Below are 22,188 nucleotides of genomic sequence, written 5' to 3'. Positions count from 1 at the left end.
ATTTTAATTTATTTTTTAAATAAAATGCATGTTCAAATACAATTTCTACTTTCAAAATTATTTTTTAACACGACGTAAAAAGGTATATTTTCAAATTGCAACTAAATCTATATCCAAACGCTAGCTAAGTACGAAAAATAAATAAAATTTTCACTGCCAAATGTTTTAACTATTTATAACAGATCAATTACATTTATCCTATAAGGACTTTAACTTGTTACATCGAGTGTGTAAAATTATTTTACCGTATTAGAGTACCTAAAATATATTTAAAAGTAATTTCCGTAAAAGTGAGATTTATAATATTAAAAATAAGATAAATCACTTGCTATTATACGCAAATGAGTTGCTAGTGTAAAAAATTCTTTATTGTATATATGTGAAGCTTTTTGTTTTCTTTCTAAATTAGCAAATTAGATTTATCATGGATAATTACCTGTTGTTACATATTAAGTTAACATGATAGTTTAGTTTTTTTTTGTTTTTTTTTACATTTTTTTTTGGTTATACCACATATTTAAAATTTTCAGAAGTTTCTTTTTCAAAATTTATGTTACTGTTTCATCAGCATATGGAGATTAATCTGTAAAGTTTCATAGATTAATTAGTACGCATCTTGTTTTTTTTTTTTTGTTTAAAAAGAATTCCATGTTATAGATCAGGGCTATTTTTGAGTCCGAAACCAAGATAATGATATTTTGGACTCAAAATATCTTTATACAGCTAAAAAAAAAATTACCTTTCTAACTAAAACGCAGTATTATACTGCGTCTTAGTTTAACGGAAAGTTAGCCGTTAAAGGAAAACGTAGTATAATACTGCCTTTTAATTAATAATTCGTTTTTAATGTAAAACGTAATATTATACAACGTTTTACTAAAACGCAGTATAATACTGCATTTTATTTCCTTTTTGGGAGTGTTCTGCGGATAACTGAAATAACAATAATTCAAATACATAAAGCGTGGTATTATACTGCGTTTTATATAAAAAAAATTCTGCACCCCAAGCTAGGACCTGCCTTATTTAAAGGCNGAGCCAAAATAAGGGTTTCATTATATTGGGGGGGGGGGGGAGGGGGGGTAAGGTTGTAATGGAGAATAACTCTGTGAGGTATAGTTCACCTCCATAGTGTCATGTTAAATTGCTGCTTACAATGGAGTACGATAAATTGGTATCGTTGTTATGTAAAAATATGAGTGTGAGGAAACGTTCGGTGAACCTTAAAGTAACCGATAGATTTCCGTATTCTGTGACTCCGCAGGGGTTTGCTTATTATTCTGAGTTTAACATCGAAGATGACGAAACTCTTAGAGATTTTTTGCGGATTCCGGATGAATACAGAGAATTTATTGTAATAAAATTGTTGGAAATGTATGTCAAAGTTGAAGACGTTCCCAATAATGAGAGTGTGCATAGTAGGGATAACCCCCAGTCATCGGGTGATTATTCTGGAGCAGTTTTTGCCGGACGGATTCCTGATGAAAGATCTTGCCTTGATTTAAACTTGTCACCACCGGCGAATTAGCAGCGAGAAAATAATTTTTCGACTTTATATAATCCACAAGACGACTGGTAAACTTCAATTTTTCTATGCTTTAGCGAACTTTATTTTATGTTTGAATTGGATTTGTATTAACACTCATATTTTTCATAGGGGGTACCATCCGGATATAAATTTTACAAGTTATGACCCCGCTCCTAGTTGGAATATGCGTAGTTTTGGCGTGTTGGACCATAGTGGTCCATCCGGGAGTCATCACCAACAAGAAAATGTCCATCATGGAACGTCAACACAGTACGACTTGTAAGTAAAGTGATATAGCTATATGTAAAGTATTTATCTAGTTTGGTAGCTTATCATTTTGTTCTTCTTGTGCAGTGAAAACGAGCAACTTGATGTTCCTGACTTCACACAGTTGCCCATAGACGACGTATTTACTCGTGATTTGGCAGATGCGCAAAGTCAGGAAGATGATAGTGATTATGACAAAAATGCCGATGAGTCTGGAGATGGCACACCCTTCCCTGATGAGGGTGATGGTGAGGAGGAAGTGAATGTCGAACCTGAGCTGACGAGGGAGCATGCTCCTCCACCTCCCGTTAGACCAAGAGTGTACGAGTCCCACGTGCCATTTCATGAGCGGAATATTCCCTACCTTGATAATTTGCCAAGTATGCCGGATGTAGATGCCCTCACAAGGGATGCTGACGAATTTCGGTCAGCAATGTGGGATGAGTCTAGACCAGCGGTGCTGGCAAAGGGCATGTATTTCCCCGATAAAGCTCGCCTAATCAGAGCTGTGAAAATCTACATCGTAAGAGAGTGTCGTGAGATGACGGTAAGGGAGTCAACTACGGAGGTATACAAGGATGTATGCCGTAGAGACTTTATGTGTTGTCACTGGATGTTACGTGCCAGCAAGAAGAAATCAGGATTGTGGAAAGTGGGTAAATATATTAGCACCCACATATGTGAAATGGACACATTCAATGAGAATCACTTCAACCTGGATGTAGACTTGATATCTCTTGTCTTGATTCCATACTTGGAAGTGTCCATTAGGTTCAAGATTAAAGAGTGTATTACAGCCGTCCACCAGGAGTATGGGTGTACTATAACCAAAAGAAAGGCATATCTCGGGCGCAAACGTGCCTCTAAAATTATTTATGGTAACTGGGATAAGTCATTTTTCTCTCTGCCCAGGTACTACATGGCCGCACTGCAACACTTTAACCCCGGGACTGTTGTTGAATGGAGGCGTGAGCAGAGTCCGGATAGACCCGAATATATTTTCAACTATGTGTTCTGGTCATTTAAACCATCAATTGATGGTTTTGCGCATTGTCGTCCTGTAATTTCCATAGACGATACTCATGTCTATGAAAAATATGATATTACGCTTTTGATTGCAGTTGTCGTAGATGCCAACAGACAAATATTTCCACTAGCTTTTGCAATTTGTGCCAATAAAAGTTAAGCGACGTGGACGTTTTTTTGAACCACATGAAGCAGCACGTTGTGAAACAACGTTCAGGTATTTGTCTAATATCTTATCGACATGGTGATATTTTAAGTTCCGTACGGCATTTTCTTGAATGGCAGGAACCCTATGCATACCACTGTTACTGTGTGAGACACCTGAAGGCCAAGTTTCAGAAGAAATATCACGACAAGGCCTTGCATGATTTAATGTGGATGGCTGCAACTGAGCACCAGCAGTGCAAATTCACGAGGCGCATGGAAGCGATCCGGCAGATTGATCCACGAGCATATACTTGGCTGATGGGACATGAGCTTCACATGTGGAAATTGCATGTTGATGGTGGCAGACGATGGGGAGCCCTGACTACAAATGTGTCGGAGTCATTCAACGGCTTATTGAAGTCTTCACGTGGATTGCCTGCCACTGCCATGGTCCGGATGACATTCAAACAGATTGCGGAGAGGTTTGTTGAAAGGCATAGAGCTGCATCGGAATTGATGGACAGGGGTGTTCAATTTATGCCAATACCGATGAGAAGATTTGAGAAGTACAGGAGGCGAGCACATTGGCATTCATTTTTACAGTACGATCACGACCGGGGTATTTTTGAAGTTCGCACCGCTATCTGCGGACATCGGGGGAATAATATACAGACGGTGAATGAAGCCAGCAGGTTGTGTTCATGTGGGAAATGGACCATCTACCACATGCCGTGCGCACATGCCTTGAAGTGCTTTCAACAAGTTGGTTTAGGGGCAACCAACTATATTGATAGGCAATACAGTGTTGCTGCATACGTAGACACATATAGTGGGCAGTTGCAGCCATTGAGTGCTGAGCATTATTAGCCGCCGGAACCTTTTAAAATGGTGTGCAATAAGGACTATTTGCGCAAGTTGCAAGTACAAAAGAGAACGCGTATACGGAACCAAATTGATGTTGGTGATACCATTTATGCACGTAAATATGGCATATGCTCGCAAACAGGTCACGACCGTTGTAAATGTCCTTCAGCTGGTGTGGGTGGCGGTGGTAATCCAGCTCCTGGTGTAAGTTCGTCGAATGTACCCAACTATCAAGGATACACCTAGTCTTTTGTTTTCGTAATGTCTTTTGTAATAAGTGTCTGTACTTGTGTATGTTGCAATATCTATCAAATAAAATTATGTTCCACAATCTTGTTACATCTTATTTTTTAACATGAACTTTTGAATTGGGATGATGATATGGTAGTCCAACATTCAACTTATTGGTGTTAGTAAAGAAGACCAATCTGAAGATTGAAATTTGATAACATAATATTCGAAGAGATAAAAGCACAACAACCATAACTAAAGCAACAATCATGAAAATAAAAGATAACAAAGAAAAAATCAAGACATAATTTTTTCGTTTTAGAAAAATTGAATATGTAAAGCGCGGTATTATACTGCATTTTGTGTGTTGTCTTGTCGTTCTGAAAAAGCTGAATCGACTGTGCAAAAGCTGTTTCGTTTCAGAAAAATTGAATATGTAAAACGCAGTATTATACTGCATTTTGTGTGTTATCTTGTCGGTCTGAAAAAGCTGAACCGACTGCGCAAAAGCTATTTCGTTTCAAAAAATTGAATATGTAAAACGTGGTATTATACTGCATTATGTGTGTTGTCTTGTCAGTCTAAAAAAGCTGAACCGACTGCGCAAAAGCTGTTTTGTTTCAGAAAAATTTAATATGTAAAGCGCGGTATTATACTGCATTTTGTGTGTTCTCTTGCCTATAAATAACGGGCGCATTCTACTTATTTTCTGCGCTTAACAATAATCAATAGCAAATATTTCCATAAAATCAAGGTTTTTCTTTACGCTTTAATAAATGTCTAAACCCCTTTATGTCCCAAGGTGCGAGTGCGGTGAAAAATGCATGAGTTTCGACTGTTGGGAAGAAGCTGGACGCCGCTACTGGGCTTGAATGAACAAGTTTTATAGGGTTCCCGACGAACCAATTTGCAATTTTGAGGTATGGATTGATGAACCCTGTCAGCAGGAATACTACAAAGAAAAGTTGCAGCATCTTCATAGTTTGTGTTTGAAGCAGTGCGAAAGAGAGCGACAATCCAAACGAGAAGTTGCGGAGTTGAAGGAGAAACTCAAGGAGGTGGAAGAAGAAAAAAATTAGCTGGAAGACAAATTTAAGTGGTTGGAGCAGAGAATACTAGGCGGTCGTGACTAAACAATGACATGTACGTGTTGAGCGTAGTAGTGTAACTTTATGTTTCCCGTGTCATGTGTTTTCATTAGTTGTACTGAATTTATGTTATGTTAGGTTTGCTATGTTTGTGTTTGTGTTGTACTGTTAAAGTAAAATTGTTGTTCAAATTGTGTTAAAATAAAATTGTTGTTAAAATACAATTCTTGCCATTATTTACATAATGTAGTATTTACACAAAATACAAACAAAAAGAAATCAATGAGTCCCACAGCCTGTGTGCTTCAATGCAGCCGCTGGCCTGAGGCGCATCCCCTGTCGCCCGGGTACACTATCAGGATCATCCTCATCAAGTTGCCTCTTTATGTGAGGATGCGCAGCAGCATGATCGTCAGCAACCTACAAAATAATTACTAAGCTTAGCATATGAAAATGTATATTAGTAATGTACGTGTTAAGTCAAAAATATTTTCTCACCATGGTCTCGTCGGGCTCCTGAGTATAAGCATCCATGGTGTCCTCATCGTCGCATACAGTGGGCTCCGTGATGGGCTAGGACGAAGCGTTAATAAGAAAATTAAAAATTAATTTATGACAAATCATTATGGAAAAGGAAACAAATTAAAATTTAACAGTAATACAAACATGCCTGCGCCTGTGATAGATCCGCATCAACCGCCGGGGATGATCCAAAACTCAAGCTGCGCCCGCCATCCACGCCTCGGGTCGGCCGATCCTCAGCTACGGTAGATGGGCCTGAAAAGAACTGGTCTACATCTCCGTCGAATGTACCCGTGATCAACAATGGATCTGACGAGGTGACCTGCGATGCTGGCAGATCCAGCTGAAGGCTGTACGACGGCATGCTGCTGGAAGGCTCGTCTAGCTGAGGGAAATAACCCGGCTGATCATCTCCAAGATCCTCATCAGGTGCCTCAACGCCCCCTTGCTGGGGACCACCTCCTCGCCGTCGCCCACCACCCCATGGGGCACCCCTGCCTCGTGGGATAGTCCTGCCTCGTGGGGCAGCCCTGGCTCGTGCCCGACCCCTGCCTCGTGGGACAGGCCTACCCCGATGGTGCTGCTCTGGCGCCACATACTCAGTCGCGTGATCTAACCTCTCGTCCTCTCTGGCTCGCTGCAGCGTCCGGAGAGCTAGCTCTACCACCCGCCGGCCATACTCAACGACTGCAGGATTGTCGGCATGCTGCTGCATCTCCTGTCCCAACCGGTAGACCATATTATGACCAATAGCCTGCACAACATTTAAAATATTAATTACATAACGCTATATCATAGTTATAAGTATGGGTTCCAACAAAAACATACCAGTGCCTTGTGCCTCCCGGCGTATGGTCTGAACCGACTGCCAGCCTGATGAACGGGGTTCCCGATCATCATTCGGGTATGGCGGCGGTACCATGACGTATACATCTCAATAGTTGCCGCCTGGATCTGTGAAGGTGGGGGCGGAATCAGTTCCTCTCGCTGGTCCCAAGTATGGACCTGCGCCTCTAGCCATGCTACAAATGCGTCGTCCACCCTCGGACGATCATCCCGCTGATAATGTGTAGCCTCCCATGTAGGCTCTCTCGGTATAGTCTGCGGACGGTCAAACTGGCGAAGTACCCGCTCTGTGGCATGATGCTCCACAACATCGAGGCACATCAGCGGGACAAAAACGCTCCAAATCAGTCGGTCGACAGAGCAATAATCGGGTAGGCCAGCTATCAACTCGTCGTTGTATGGCGTCCTGATGAACTATCAAATAATAACATAAAAGTGAGTATGCACACCAGGGATGTGAATTTATAACAAGTAAGTTTATGTACATATTTACCTGTGCGGCCTCCGGCATATCCAACACATCCCTAACAAGGGGGAGATTATGATGAGCATCAATGCCTCGGTAGTTACCACGCCGGAGAACCCATCTCGTAGCTAGAGGGAGGAACGGAGGTGCTACACCAGGAGGTAATGGTGGTAGAGGTGGCTGTAACGGCAGGAACCGCTCCCAGGCCCAAATCTAACATACAAGGTCGACGTAAAATTTTAGAGTCATTTTGACTATATAGAATTGGAAGTAATGAACAGAGTATTCGAATATGTTGTCACTTGTAGAAGCGGCAGAAAATCACATATGTCGCTCTGGGTGCCCATGCTAGCCCGGCACATACTCCTGTACAGGTAAGCGTGAAAAGCAGCACCCCAGCTGTACTGGGGTAACTTATCTAGCTGCTGAAGATGATGTAGAAATCGCATACTCACTAGATTTCCCGAAGTGTTCGGGAACAAGACACCCCCAAATAGAAGGAGCACCGCCAACCTCGTGTACCGGTGAATATGGAGATCATCTGTCTCGCCGGTGATGTCGGGGTGCAATACCTCCAAACGCTGTCTGATAGCTGTCACAGCAATGCGACTGCCCCCTCTAGCTGCATCCTCACCCTGTGGCCTGAAACCAGTAAATTGCTGCAGCAAGTCCAAATACTGGGCACGCGTCATAGATCTCATATACTGAGGCAGTGCAACGGCCAGTCCATCAGCACGTAGCCCATATAAAACCTGAACATCCTGCAGCGTGATGCTGGCCTCGCCAATGGGCAGGTGAAAAGTGTGCGTCTCCGGTCGCCACCGCTCTATCAACACCGTGATCAGAGACCAGTCAAGCTGCAGCCGCCCAATCTCAAAAATCCTATAAAAGCCCGTAGTAGTGAGGCGCTCGACTACGCGAGGATGGAAAGCTCTCTCCCTCAAAAAGTCCCACAAGTCATCCGGTCTCCTGGCGCGGAAAGTCTGATCCACTAGCTGTCCCTCCCATACGTAGTCGGACCTATGATCGCCCTGTAACACTAATATCAGATCCGAGGCTGGTCCAGGATGCACAGGCGGCATGTCCATGTCGTCTACTGTAAATTAAATAATATTAATTATGTGTTTGTGTTATAATAATTAATATTTAAATTTTTAATTGGACGGCATATATATCTATGGGTTCCAGGCCCGATATTTGAGGCCCAGTAGCACCAAGCTATCCTGAATTCTTATGTGTGTCAATTTCAATATTTTTAAAATTTTGTTAGTTTTATAAATTAAATATTTAATTGGCCAGAGTAAATATCTACCAGAGTAAATATCTATGGGTTCCAGGCTCGATATTTGAGGCCCAGTCACCAAGCTATCCTGAATTTTTATGTGTGTCAATTTCAATATTTTTAAAATTTTGTTAGTTTTATAAAATCAATATTTAATTATTTAATTGGACAGAGTAATATCTATGGGTTCCAGGCTCGATATTTGAGGCTCAGTAGCACCAAACTATCCTGAATTCTTCTGTGTGTCAATTTTAATATTTTTAAAATTTTGTTAGTTTTATAAATTAAATATTTAATTATATAATTGGACAGAGTAAATATCTATGGGTTCCACGCTCGATATTTAATTTGACAACATATATTAATATGTTAGTTCTGTGTGTTTGCTTTATAAATTAAATAATTAATTTTCGTAAAGTGTAATTGGATAGAGTTTGTAGTTAGTAGATACTTAAACTACAGAGACTCTACGCTAAAAGGCTCTATATTTTACTACGCTAAAAGACTCTATATTTTACTACACTATAAGGCTCTATATTTTACTACGCTAAAAGGCTCTATATTTTACCACGCTACAATGCTCTATATTTTACTATGCTAAAATGCCACTATTCTTTAAGCAAATAAATAATCTAAAGAAAATAAAAACAACAAACATATGAACATAACATTCACGAAATTACATATAAAACAGTAAAAGAAATTTATGAACATTTTTATTAACAATAAAATTATTTCTCAACTTTTAACTATTTTTTTTAAAACACTAATAATTTAATCCGGGAAAAAATAACATACAAATTTAATCGCACAACAAAACACAAATCAAGCTGGAAACACATTCAAGAAAACAAATATGCATAATTATACGAGTTTCGACATAAATTAAATCGGAATACCTCGATTTATGTTTTTAGAAATGTCGGAAATTTGAAATTTTGAGCTCGAAACAAGGAAACAACAACAATCGAAGGCTTGGGTTGTATGCAGGACCTACACTCTTCACTTTTTGTGAGACGGGTGGGGCCCAATCGAATATTTTTTTTAAATCGGGTGGGGGGACCGCTGGAAAGGGGGTGGATTTTTTTTTTTTAATTTGAAACCAGTGGGTTTCTGTCGTGGGGAAGACAGTGGGTTTATTTAATAGGAAAACGCAATATAATACTACGTTTTCCTAAAACGCAGTATCATACTACGTTTTCCTTTAACGGCTAACTTTCCGTTAAACTAAAACGCAGTATAATACTGCGTTTTAGTTAGAAAGGTAACTTTTTTTTTAAAACTGTATAAAGGTATTTTGAGTCCAAAATACCATTATTTAGGTTTCGGACTCCTATTTTCTTAGCTTCATAAAAAGGCCAACAATATCAATAAATTCTAGAGAATTTGTAATTCGTAAGAAATTAGTATCAATCAAATTGAAGCAATGTAAAAACGACACATCTCGAAAATCTTCTTTTTTGCCTCTTTACTTTTATCTTCGTCTTGGAAATAGCTCAAAGGCTTTTACTGCATTTTAGCTGTCACATTCTCCCAACTAATTTCTTCGAATGTCGTTGAACCATTATTACTAATTATGAGTTGTATCAATTTCTACACAAATTAATATCACTCGTGTCCATTTTTTTAATACAAAATACACACAATGTTGTTTCTTCTTATTTTTTTATTTTTGCTAAAGTAAAAATTGTGTGCCTGGAAATTAAATGGAGTAACGAACTTATTAAGATTTGTTAGGTACTTCTACGATGGACAATGTTGCATTGTTAACTAACATTGCATATAATATGCTGCATGCTTTTATAAAACTTTCGGATACCTTTGACCCTATCTGTGCAAAGCTATTATTTTCACTGGATTGTAACTTACATATTACCTTGATGCTAATATAGTCATTGAAAATGGTAGTTGAACATTTATTCTTTAATTAATAAGAAGCAAAAAGGAGCATTATAGGATTGGCATGATGGACATAGCATCGAATATCATGCAACGACTTCTGCTGTTCTATCCATGCACAGCTTACAGTATTATTTTCTTGAAATTGTGACATATATACACTAATTTTTGGCACTTGTAATCGTGCCAAGCCTAAAATATTGTCCACGCTTAACACTAATGAAATCATGTCAACTCTCTTTATACATATTAACGTAGATTATCCACAATCTTATGCTACGTAAAGTGAAAATCTAGTGATCTTATAATTTCTCCAGCAGATACCGCAACTCATTTTGGTTATTTTACTTTTTCAAGTTGGACCTGAGTTACGGAAGGAATAGAGTTAGGAGGCGTTTGACCGAGGGCTATCTGATATTCAAATTAATGTAGTTTAACCAATTGTAACAAATTAGCTTACACTATTTTTCCTACATCATCCATGCTTTGTCACGACAAAACTTAGTTGTAGTTAAGTTTTAAACAACTTAAGATCTAATTTTTTTTTAAACTTCACTAGTGTCTAATTGAACCCTCTTAATAATGCTGTGCCGTCCAGTTTGTAGTTTTGTACGACATACTTTAAATATTTGGACATACTAAAATGATACAATTTCATTTTTATATAATTATCAAAATAATTCCTAATTCAAAATTATTAAAGTATTTTTTCTAAAACTTTAATATGATGTTTTCTTCATCAAAATAAATTTCCAGATGGCACTTTAGCACTTTATGCCATTTAAGAAAATAATAAATACAAGGTACTCCCTCCGTTCCACAGTAAGTGACCAATTTCCTTTTTTGTTTTAGTCCAAAATAAGTGTCCATCTATATAATCAAGAAGGAATTCATTTTGTTTTTAGAAAATTAACCTTATGTACATATCCCTAAAAAGTTTTCTTACTCTTAACATTAAATATTTAATTAAGGGTAGTTTAGTCGGTATTTTTATATAGAATTTAGTATTTTCTTAATGGACGTGCCAAAAGTAAATTGGTCACTTATTGTGGACCGGATGAAGTATAGTTTATCAAATTATCTCTCTATTAAATGCTTTTTGAAAATTGAACAACATTAAAAAGAACTATTTCTTCTTTTGATATCAAAGGGTATTGTTGAAAATAGTTAACCAAGTTAATCATGAATTACGAAAGTGACCGTTATTTAGTGACAATCTTTTTTTGAGCTAAAAGTGACTGTTAATTTGGAGAGGAGTACATACTAGCATTTATTTGATAAAACTTGAATTAAATATTAATAAAAAGACTTTCTATAACACAGTAAATTCTTATTGATGAGACAAAAAATTTATTACACTAGTGTTTTGTTTAAGTTCATTTATACTAGCTGTAGAATTTATTTTCTATTAAATGCCCGTGGCAACGCATAAATTCTCATTTATAGATGCAACCGCAACAGCCATGGCATTATAAATACAAGCTCAAATTCAGAGTCCCTACATACATTCTCCTTTGCAACTCCTGAAAAACGTTTAGCTTCTTCCTACGTACAGTTGCAGTGAATTAATTTCAACTGCTGATCACAGGGCTCCTTTTTAGTTTTGTTTTTTGCATAGTTCTCATATCATAAAACAAAAAAATGGAAGATGCGATGAGGAGACTTAACCAAGAATCCGATATCCCTCTTCAAACCACCACTTATACCACGAAGAGATCATGTGGCGCAAACAAAAGATCACTCAAAGACGGTGGTGGTTCATCTGTCGGGGCGGTGAGGTACCGTGGCGTTCGCCGCCGTCCTTGGGGCCGGTATGCAGCGGAGATAAGAGACCCTCAGTCTAAAGAAAGGAGGTGGCTCGGCACTTTTGATACCGCAGAAGAAGCTGCTTGTGCTTACGATTGTGCTGCTAGAGCCATGCGCGGTGTTAAAGCACGAACAAATTTTGTTTACCCTCCTTCTCCTACTCAACCTACTTCAACTAATGATGGGTTAACGTTTCTTAATATTCCTAATTCGTTTAACTATACTTGTGCTAAGTCATTTCCCTATCAGGCTGCTCTAAAGGACTTGTCGAACAGACAATTTTTGCACTCATCTAATTATTTGCCTTCTTATGGTTCTAGCATTAGGGGTGTCAATGGTACTACAGTTGCTACTGCGACTCAGAAAAGCAATGATTCGTTGAACATGCTTCTATTTCGTGAACTTCTTAGTTCCAATTCTTCCAATACTACTACTACTTCCCTTTCTTCAGACACTGGCTTTAACAACAACATGCCTTTGTATGAACAGCTTCCTTTAATGTTTAGTCGCAATAATACTAGTATTGGTTTGAATTCTTCAACTTCTAATTTGATGAATCATACCTCTTCTTCTTCCACTTTTTTACCCACTACTAGCAACGCCAATATTCCCAGCTCCTCCGTTATGACTCTGCCAAAAATTGAAAACGTTCATTCACTCAACAACAACAGTACTTGTATTGATGATGATTCGGGAATGGACTTTTTTCCTTCAGAGCCATCTGATTCTGGATTACTGGAAGAGGCCTTAAATGGGTTTTTCCCAAAGCCCAAGCCCAGCAAGTCTGAGCCATTCCCTTCCTCTAGTAAAGGAGAATTATCTGGAGTTTGTAATATTCCACAGCAGATTAATGATGGTTTAAACAGTGGATTTGAATTCTCACAAACTTCATCATCTTTTCCAATGTATCATCAAGATTTTGCAGCAAATCTTCAGGTGTCATCAGGAGACAACATGATGGGAGACATATTTCAGTACCCAGACCTTCTCAATATTTTTGCAGCTAAGCTGCAGAATTCTTGAACTTTTTGCTGCACATCCCGAAGTACTCTATCTAAACTAGTGATCTAAAATATTGGTTTTTAGTATGGTATTATTGACAAGAAAGTTTTTACTAGTTGATCTTATTTTCCAGATTAAAGAACTAGGGTTTCAGAAAAAAAAAAAGAAAGAGCTAACTGTTGAATTGTACAACTCTGAAGTTGTATGTATTTCTAGTGTTAATGTAAGGATTGTTACGAATCATTCAGTGTTATTTTCTTGATTCCTTCCAGTTTTTTTTAATTTTAATTTCTGATATTCCTTTTGTTCTTTTACTTCCCTTGAACCTGTGATATATATGAAGCAATTTCTACATGTTGCGATCTATGAATCTATTCACACAAATATTTTTCTTTGTTCCACTTTCCACTGGCACATATGGTACATATTTTTTCTTTGAGTTAGAATTATTTCTTGCTTTAATATTTTATTATATGAGGATTTAACAGAATATTAGCTTCTCAAGTGTTAGATTCTTTGGTGGTACACAAGCACACGTGTCATTAAGGTATGCTTAGACCTTGGACGTATATGCGTTTTGGGAGTTCATGATCGATTGTGTTGACCTTCACTTTCAAAATGTACTGTACTTTTAGCCTTTCGGAAGGTGGGGCTGCCAACTTGCTCTTGTATACATTTTTTTTTTTTTTTGGTATAACTAATTTTCTATCTCCTATCTTTAGAATTATGGGCTTTTGGTGTGTATTAATCATTCCTTGCTGTATCGGCGGAAAATCATCTTCCTAAAAGAAACAAATAGATAGCACTCCCTTCGTTCATAAAATAAAAATAAAGGGTATGAAGTGGCGTAGCAACATTCTTCTTCCTAAGTTTTTTGCAACGCGGGTTTAAAATCGGAATCAAAATATGCCGTGGAGAAGAACTTAACTTACAAGTAAAAAGAGACAAAGAACTTGCAGAAGATTCAGTAGAAGAGATGGAGGTGGTAAAGATGATCAATATTAGAAAGCCTCAACAGAAGTTCGACTTTTGCACCAGATAACAAGTGATGCTAAGGAGGACGTGGTAAAGGTGATAATCGTCACGATTGACATTTGATTTCCTTTTCTGATTTTAATAATGTGATAAGTATTTCTAAATTGTGTTAATACTATTTTCATAAACAAGAAATTACAGCGAGTGAATTCATATCATCTCATTTATTCTTACGATTGAATGCGAATAATAGCTATGGACCATTAAAACTCGACTAATTAATTAGCTAAATCTGACACGAACCATGCACATAACCAAATTGCATCAGCAGCAAATTAGTCGCAAAACTAGACCTCAATTCATAATCATCTGTGTTGACATTTGTTACACCATAATAAATAGGCATAATACATTGACAACCCTTAAAGTTGTCAATACTTTTCATTTAGACATTTCATCTTAAGTTTGTCCTATTTGAACACTTTAAACTGCGCTGTTAGTCTGTTATTTAGATACAAAATTGATAGGCAGAAGGTGCGTGCAATTCACATTCCAGAGTGACAAATAAAATGAGGATACATGGACTTAACTTAAAGAAATTTAAAAAGCTTTAAAAAAAGGAACAAGAAAAAGCATGAAGGTGCCGTCCGCCGAATGCCGAAGCTGCAGAAAGTTGCCGAAGTTGTCGAGTCAATTCTCTTCTCTGCTTCAGTTCAGATTCAATTGGCTGGAGGAATCAAAAAATCCTGAAAGTTTTTGAATCTTTATACCAAACGCTCTTTCACGTCATTGATCACCATCGATCCATATCCGGTGAAAGAACAATCAATATAAAAGATAAATAATCTCTCCTTTTAATTTGTCTCCCTCTGTAATGACCGGTCGGTCGTTTTGAGTATTGTAAACCCGTTCCCTTATTTATTTCTTATTCTATATGCATTTGTTGTTATGTGACTTGCCGGGATGGTTGGTTTGGTTCCGGGGATATTTCGGAATAAATTGGGATACTTAGTCCCAAGGTTGGAAGCTTAAGTTGAAAGAGTTGACCGAATGTTGACTTATGTGTAAACGACTCTGGAATGGAGTTTTGATAGTTCCTATATCTTCGTATGGTAATTTTTGACTTAGGCGTATCTCCGGATATTGATTTGGAAGTTCGTAGATCGTTTTGGTTTGAATTGCCGAACGTTGAAAAGTTAAAGGTTTGGAAGGTTGAGAAGTTTGACCGAGCGTTTACTTTGTTGATACAGGATCAGATTATGGTTTCGGAAGTTGGAGTAAGTCCGTTGTGTCATTTATGACTTGTGTGCAGAATTGAGGTCAATCGGAGTTGGTTTGATAGGTTTCGGCATTGGTTTAGATATTGGAAATTCATTAGTTTCGTTAGGCTTGAATTAGGGTGCAATTCATATTTTTGATGTTGTTTGATGTGATTAGAGGCTTCGACTAAGTTCGTATCATGTTTTATGACATGTTGGTATGTTTGGATGGGGTCCCGGGTGCCTCTGGGGTAATTCAGATTGAGTTTTGGACTTAAGGAATTTCTGATGGCTTTAGTTCTGGTGTAACTGCACCTGCGAGGTTTTGGCCGTAGGTGCGGAGCCGTAGAAGTGGCCATGAAGGCGCAGATGCGGAGTTTGGCTGGGCTTGGAAGGGGTCGCATATGCGAGGTACTTTCTGCATCTGCGAGCCCGCAGGTGTGCAAGAAGTTCCATAGAAGCGGGTCTGAGGCAGGAGAGGCTGAGTCGCAGAAGCGGAGAGGTCCCGCAATGCGTTAATTGGACCGCAGAAGCGACCCGCTGAAGTGGGATTTGGCTGTAGAAATGGCAGGTTAGGAATTTTGATGATTTTTCACAGAAGCGAGTTTTCTTCCGCAAAAGAAGAATCGCTGGAGCGGTGGTTGAGCCCGCAGAAGCACAGGGCAGTGTTTAAATCCGAAGGGATATGTGATTCTCTCCATTTTTGGGATTTTGAAGTTCGGGCTAGGGCGATTTTTGGAGAGATTTCTACCTAGACTAAAGGGATTCGGGTCGTTCGGAGGCCGATTCGCGAGGCAAGTGTTTATTAGAGCATTGAGTTGTGCACTTGGAGGTAAGTAACACTTCTAAACTTGGAACTAAGGGTATGAATCCATGGAAAACGTGCTATATTGTTTGTGTTGGGGTGACGCACATGCTAGGTGACGGACGTGTGGGCGTGCACCATGGAAATCATGATCCGGTTGATTCTTTTGTATAGTGTTGTTAACAAGTCTTCTCCTATCTGTGAAATCCTTATTTGTTAGAGTAAGTGAACTATGATTCATGTTGGAAATCATGATTAGGTTATGTGCTTATTCTGTTGAGACCTAGTGAGGTTATTTGTGCTAGTTTGAGTTATTTGCTTTAACTGCAATTATGTGCTCAGTCATGATCCTTTATTTGCATATCTTATCTCAGTCTGCATTATCATTTACTGTTACATACATGTTCTTGTTGTTGGGCTAAGTAGTATGAGATTGTGAGCCCTTGAGACTTTAGATATTGATGACTGAGTTGGGCCTGAGAGCCGAGTTGTGAGTGTTATTGTGGTTCAGGCTGCATGCCGCAGCAGGCCTTATTGGCTTATTTATTATTGTGGATCGGGATGCACGCCGCAGCAGGCCTTATAGGATTTATATTAGCGCTTGGACAGGATCCGTCCCTCTGGAGTCTGACATACCAGCAGTGAGCGCAGACACAGTGAAATATATACACGTGCTTTGGTGAGAGGCATTGATGCCACGCACCTGTACAGTGCTTAGTGATTGTGTGTGTGATGAGTGGAAATTTGAGATAGACACATTGAGTACTCTGAGAGTGTGAGTACCTGAAAATATCACTGTGATACCTTACTTTTGACATGCATATTTGACATGTAGGCATAGGGATGTACCATTCCTCATGCTAGCTATACTTGACATGTTCTTATCAGTGTTGGTCATTAATTGTGAACTTGAAAGCGTGTCTAAATTTCTGTACGGTGAACGAGCTGAATATGGAATTTCTCTGAGCTATTACTGTCATTCTCATTGTTATATCTGTGTTGCCATTATATTGGTTCTGACTGTATCCTTCTAAGCTCGTCACTGCTTTCAGCCCAAGGTTAGTTCTGTTACATATTGAGTATATTGGGTCGGTTGTACTCATACTAAACTCTGCACATCATCGTGTGCATATCCAGGTACATCTGGACGTGGTGATTGCTAGATCATTGCCAATGCATGCTTGGAGACTTCAAGGTAGCTGTTATGACGTTCGCAGACCTTGACTCTCCTTCCATTCATGCTTTCCGTACTGTTCTATTATTCATATAGTTGTACTAGAGTTTTGGCTCTGTTGATACTTAGTAGTGATCACGTACTTGTTGACACCACGTTTTAGGATGGTTGTAGTAGAGTTTTAGTTATTTTTATCAGATATTTATGAGACTTTCCATTGTTGAGTTCATTAAAGCATGTATTATTCAAATGTTTAATGGTTATGGGATTGTCGGCTTTCCTAGCAAGTGTGTTAGGTGCCATTACGACGGGTTAGGATTTTGGGTTGTGATACCCTTGGCTTCTCCTATGCATTTGCAACTATAGAATTCTAGTTCTCTAGACCCATCCTATAGTGCTTTCACCTTTTCCTCACTCACCAGTTTCCCTTCTTCCTTTTCTTAATATTCTACCACTGTTTTTTTTGTTGCTACATTAAGTGTTTTCCATCATCATTTTTGGCAACAATTTCCACGCAGCTCTTGCAGGGACTTCACCTAGTTTTTACTTCGCCAACGACTTTCATCTTTCTTGCAATTAGCCATGTTTCTGGTTGAACTCCAGTAAGCCTGTCACAACCCCAATTTCTCGCCTTAGGATGTCGTGATGGCATCTAGTGTCTAAGACTAGGTAAGCATAAAAAACTAGAGAATGTGACAGAAATAGAGCCTGGTAACATGATATAAACTAATATACCTCAGAAAGATCCCAACATTGAACCACAATACAATATTTCCCGAAACCCGGTAAGACTGAGTCATAAGCTCTACAAAAAATACTAAAATTTCAACATACATCACTGTCTGAATAAAGGATAAACAATAATAAGAGATAGCAGAAGGTGACTCCGAGGCCTGCGGACGTCGATCAGGTATAACTTGAAGTCTCCAAAAGTAGCAATCAATCACTGGCGTCCGGCAAGGGCATATGTACCTGGATCTGCACAAAAATATGTAGAAGCGTAGTATGAGTACACCACAACGGTACCCAATAAGTATCAAGTCTAACCTCGGTAGATTAGTGAAGAGGCCAGGTCAAGACACCTACTAGGATAAAATAAACTAAACAGGGTATAACATGGTCTAATAATGAAGGCGATAAAGTAAATGACAAGTAAGCAGTTCAATAATGTAGACTAACCACGGAAATATAACTGAAAAAAATCAAGGAGTGAACACATAAGGAAAACAACAAGTAAACAAGTAAGCATAATTACAAGTACAACAATGAAGAAACAACAAGAACAACTCAACCAACAAGCTTTCTAACATGAGAGGTGCAACAAGAATCACAACCGAGGTACCGCCTCATTTCTACATTTTACAATTTCAATCACAATCTTTCCTTATAACATCGTGTGAGCCTTACATTAAGTTTTGAAAATTATTTTTTCGAAATAGCTACACGCGTTTTAGCCCATCTTATCGAACCGCGTGGCTTCAAGTAATTCACCTACTAGCAACACGCTTATCAAGCCCACCTTATTTCACCACATGCGTATCAACCCCTAGCCTTGTACCACCGCATGCGTATCAATATCACAACACAGTCACAACTCGCACCACAAGTGCCCATATGCCACAACTTCCCAAAAATCAACAATACCAATGTCTCCACAACAAATAGCCCATGGCTCAACCACAATGTGTACAAGAATCTCATCAATAACAAAATTAATATAAATTGCTCAACAAGAAAGATATCTCAACAATTAACAACTTCGCCTCAATGTGATAACGGCTTTTATAACTTCAACACCAATAGCTCAACAAGAGGAAAATCCACGAGATAACAACTTCAAGTAAAAGTAATTCAACGATTAAAGAGGTAACAAGACAATAAGGAAGGTAATAACTTCAATTAAAGCATATAAGAGCAAAATAACAAGTAAGAGGAAAAAGAAGTTTTAACAATGTCAAATGAAGCATGTAAGGGTAGATTAATACATGTAAGAGTAGATTAACAATGAGAGATATAACATGTTGTGACAATTCAATTAAAGGCATGGAAATTGTCTAAATTAGCCTAAACTGGTCAAATATCACATATAGCATGTGTACCCACTCGTCATCTTTCGTACTCGACTTTCACATAAGACAAATAGCACAATCAACCCAAATCCTAAGGGGTAGTTTCTCCCACACAAAGTTAGGCAAGATACTTACCTCAAACAAGCTAAATCAACCCACTAGTAAGCCTTTTCCGCGAAAATCCAACGGATCACATCTAGCCAAAATAACTTAATACCATAAATACAAACCATAGAAAACTATTCCGGATAATAAAGTTGTAATCTTTAAAGAAAATCAAAAAGCCAACTAAAAAAGTCAACCCGGCCCGCACCTCGGAACCCGATCAAACTGACAAAATCCGTACGACCATTCAAAAACGAGTTCAACCATACAAAAATTATCCAATTCCGGTCTCAAATCGACCTTCAAACCTCCATTTTTAATTTTTGAGAACTTTCTACAAAATACCCCATTTCTTAACTTTAATTTACTAATTAAATGCTAAAAATATAATGAAATATTAGCAAATCCGAGTCAAAAACACTTATCCTGATCCAAATCTTGAAAATCCATTCCAAAATCGCCCAAAATTGAGTTGTACAACTCAAACTATTAAAAATAACACTAACCCTCGATTTGGGTTTTAATATTCTGCCCAGGTGCTCAACCTTCGCGAACGTGGAAAAAGCCTCATGTTTACGAACACTACTTCACCTTCAGCCAAAATTACTTTTCGCGGCGACATCCCTGTCGCGAACGCGATTCCCAAGTAGGCCACGCCTACAGGAACGAGAGACCTCCCACTCAAACGCGAAGGCTTTAAATCCCCAGTGTCCCTCGGCCGACCTCCCTTCTAAGCGAACACGGCCATCCCCTCGCGTTTGCGAAGGGAAATGACCTCCAAAGCTTCACGAACGCGTTCCCTTCCTCGCGAACGCGAAGAAGCATGCACCAGACACTAGATGAGCTGTCCAAACATGAAGAGATTGGTCCAAAACTCGTCCGTAACACGCCCGAGGCTCCTGGGACCTCAACCAATCATGCCAACAATTCCTAAAACACAATACAAATTTGCTCGAAGCCTCAAATCACATTAAACAACACCTAAACAACGAACCACACATCTATTCAAACCTAATGAACTTCCAACTTCTAAAACTAATGCCGAATAATATCAAACCAACTCCGAATGACCTCAAATTTTGCCCGCAAGTCATAAATGACACAACAGACCTATTTCAACTTCTGCCAACCAAAATCCGACATTGATATCGACAAAGTCAACTCTCGGTCAAACCTCTCAACCTTCCAAACCTTTAACTTCCCAACTTTTTCCAATTCAAGCCAAAACGACCAACGGACCTCCAAATCAATATCCGACATATGCCTAAGTCCAAAATCACCATACGAAGCTATCAGAACCATCAAACTCCAGTTTGAAGTCCTCTACATAAAAGTCAAACTCCGCTCAACTCTCCCAACTTAAGCTTCCAACTTTAGAACTAAGTGTCCCAATTCACTCCTAAACTCTCCCGAAACCAAACCAAACCAACCACCCCGGAAAGTAACATAACCCCGATTGAACATAGAGGAGACAATAAATAGGGCAATGGGGCTAAAAATACTCAAAATTACCGGCCGAGTTGTTACATTCTCCCCCTCTTAAAACAAACATTAGTAACGAGTATAGAGACATACTTGAAGTGCTGAAAAGGTGAGGATAACGGTTATGTATATCATGCTCGGTCTCCCAAGTCGCCTCCTCGACTGGTTGACCCCTCCACCGAACCTTCACAGAAGCAATGTTGTTTGACCTAAACTTTCGGACCTGCTTGTCCAAGATGGTCATCGGCTCCTCAATATAAGTCCAATCCTTGTCCAATTGGACTGAGCTGAAATCTAACACATGGGACGGATCACCATAATACATCCGGAGCATAGAAACATGGAAGACCGCGTGAACTATCGATAAGCTGGGTGGCAATGCAAGCTTGTAAGACACCTCTCCCATTCTCTCAAGGATCTCAAAAGGACCAATATACCTAGGGCTCAACTTGCCCCTCTTCCCGAATCTCATCACACCCTTCATGGAAGAAACCCGGAGCAAAACCCTCTCTCCAACCATAAATGCTACATCACAAACCCTCCGATTAGCATAACTCTTCTGTCTAGACTGGGCTATACGAAGCCAATACTAAATCAATTTGACTTTTGTCAAGGCATCTCAAACGAAAGCTATGCCTAACAACCTAGCCTCTCCCGACTCAAACCAAGCAAATGGGGAACGACACAACCTCCCATATAGAGCCTCATAAGAAGCCATCTGAATACTCGATTGGTAGCTGTTATTGTAAGCAAACTCTGCAAGCGGCAAGAACTGATTCCAAGAACCCCCAAAATTCGTAACACATGCACGTAACATATCCTCTAAGATATAAATGGTGCGCACGAACTGCCCGTCTGTCTGGGGGTGAAATGTTGTACTCAACTCAACCCGTGTGCCTAACTCACGTTGTATGACCCTCCATAAATATGATATGAACCGCGTGCCCCGATCAGAAATAATGGACACCGGCACACCGTGAAGACGAACAATCTCACGGATATAGATATTAGCCAGCCGCTCTAATGAATAGGTAGTCACAACCGGAATAAAATGGGCGGACTTAGTCAACCGGTCCAGAATCACTCGAACTGTATCAAAGTTCTTCAAAGTCCGTGGGAGCCCAAAAATGAAGTCCATGGTAACACGTTCCCATTTCCACACGGGAATCTCAAGTCTCTAAAGCAAAGCGCCCCGCTCTGATGCCGTACTTTACCTACTAACAGTTCAAGTACCAAGCCACATACTATACTATATCTTTCTTCATTCTTCTCCACCAATAGTTTTGCCTCAAATCTTGATACATCTTAGCGGCACCCGGATAAATAGAGTACCGCACACTGTGGG

General features: G+C 39.1%; 1 protein-coding gene across 1 annotated transcript; it reads left to right on the top strand.

Annotated features, from left to right (window-relative positions):
• The first annotated feature begins 11,732 nt into the window (after positions 1-11,732).
• LOC109242486 (ethylene-responsive transcription factor ABI4-like) lies at positions 11,733-13,100 on the top strand. The gene has a single exon (XM_019409334.1). It carries the CDS (start codon positions 11,808-11,810, stop codon positions 12,993-12,995), a length of 1,188 nt encoding a protein of 395 aa, XP_019264879.1. The 5' UTR covers positions 11,733-11,807; the 3' UTR covers positions 12,996-13,100.
• The last annotated feature ends 9,088 nt before the right edge of the window (positions 13,101-22,188 follow it).

Source organism: Nicotiana attenuata, unplaced genomic scaffold, assembly GCF_001879085.1.
Source record: "Nicotiana attenuata strain UT unplaced genomic scaffold, NIATTr2, whole genome shotgun sequence".
NCBI lineage: Eukaryota > Viridiplantae > Streptophyta > Magnoliopsida > Solanales > Solanaceae > Nicotiana > Nicotiana attenuata.
This window is presented reverse-complemented; position numbering and strand designations above follow the sequence as displayed.

Excerpts from the sequence above, each read along its gene's own strand:
- LOC109242486 (XM_019409334.1), top strand. The coding sequence starts at position 11,808 with ATGGAAGATGCGATGAGGAGACTTAACCAAGAATCCGATATCCCTCTT.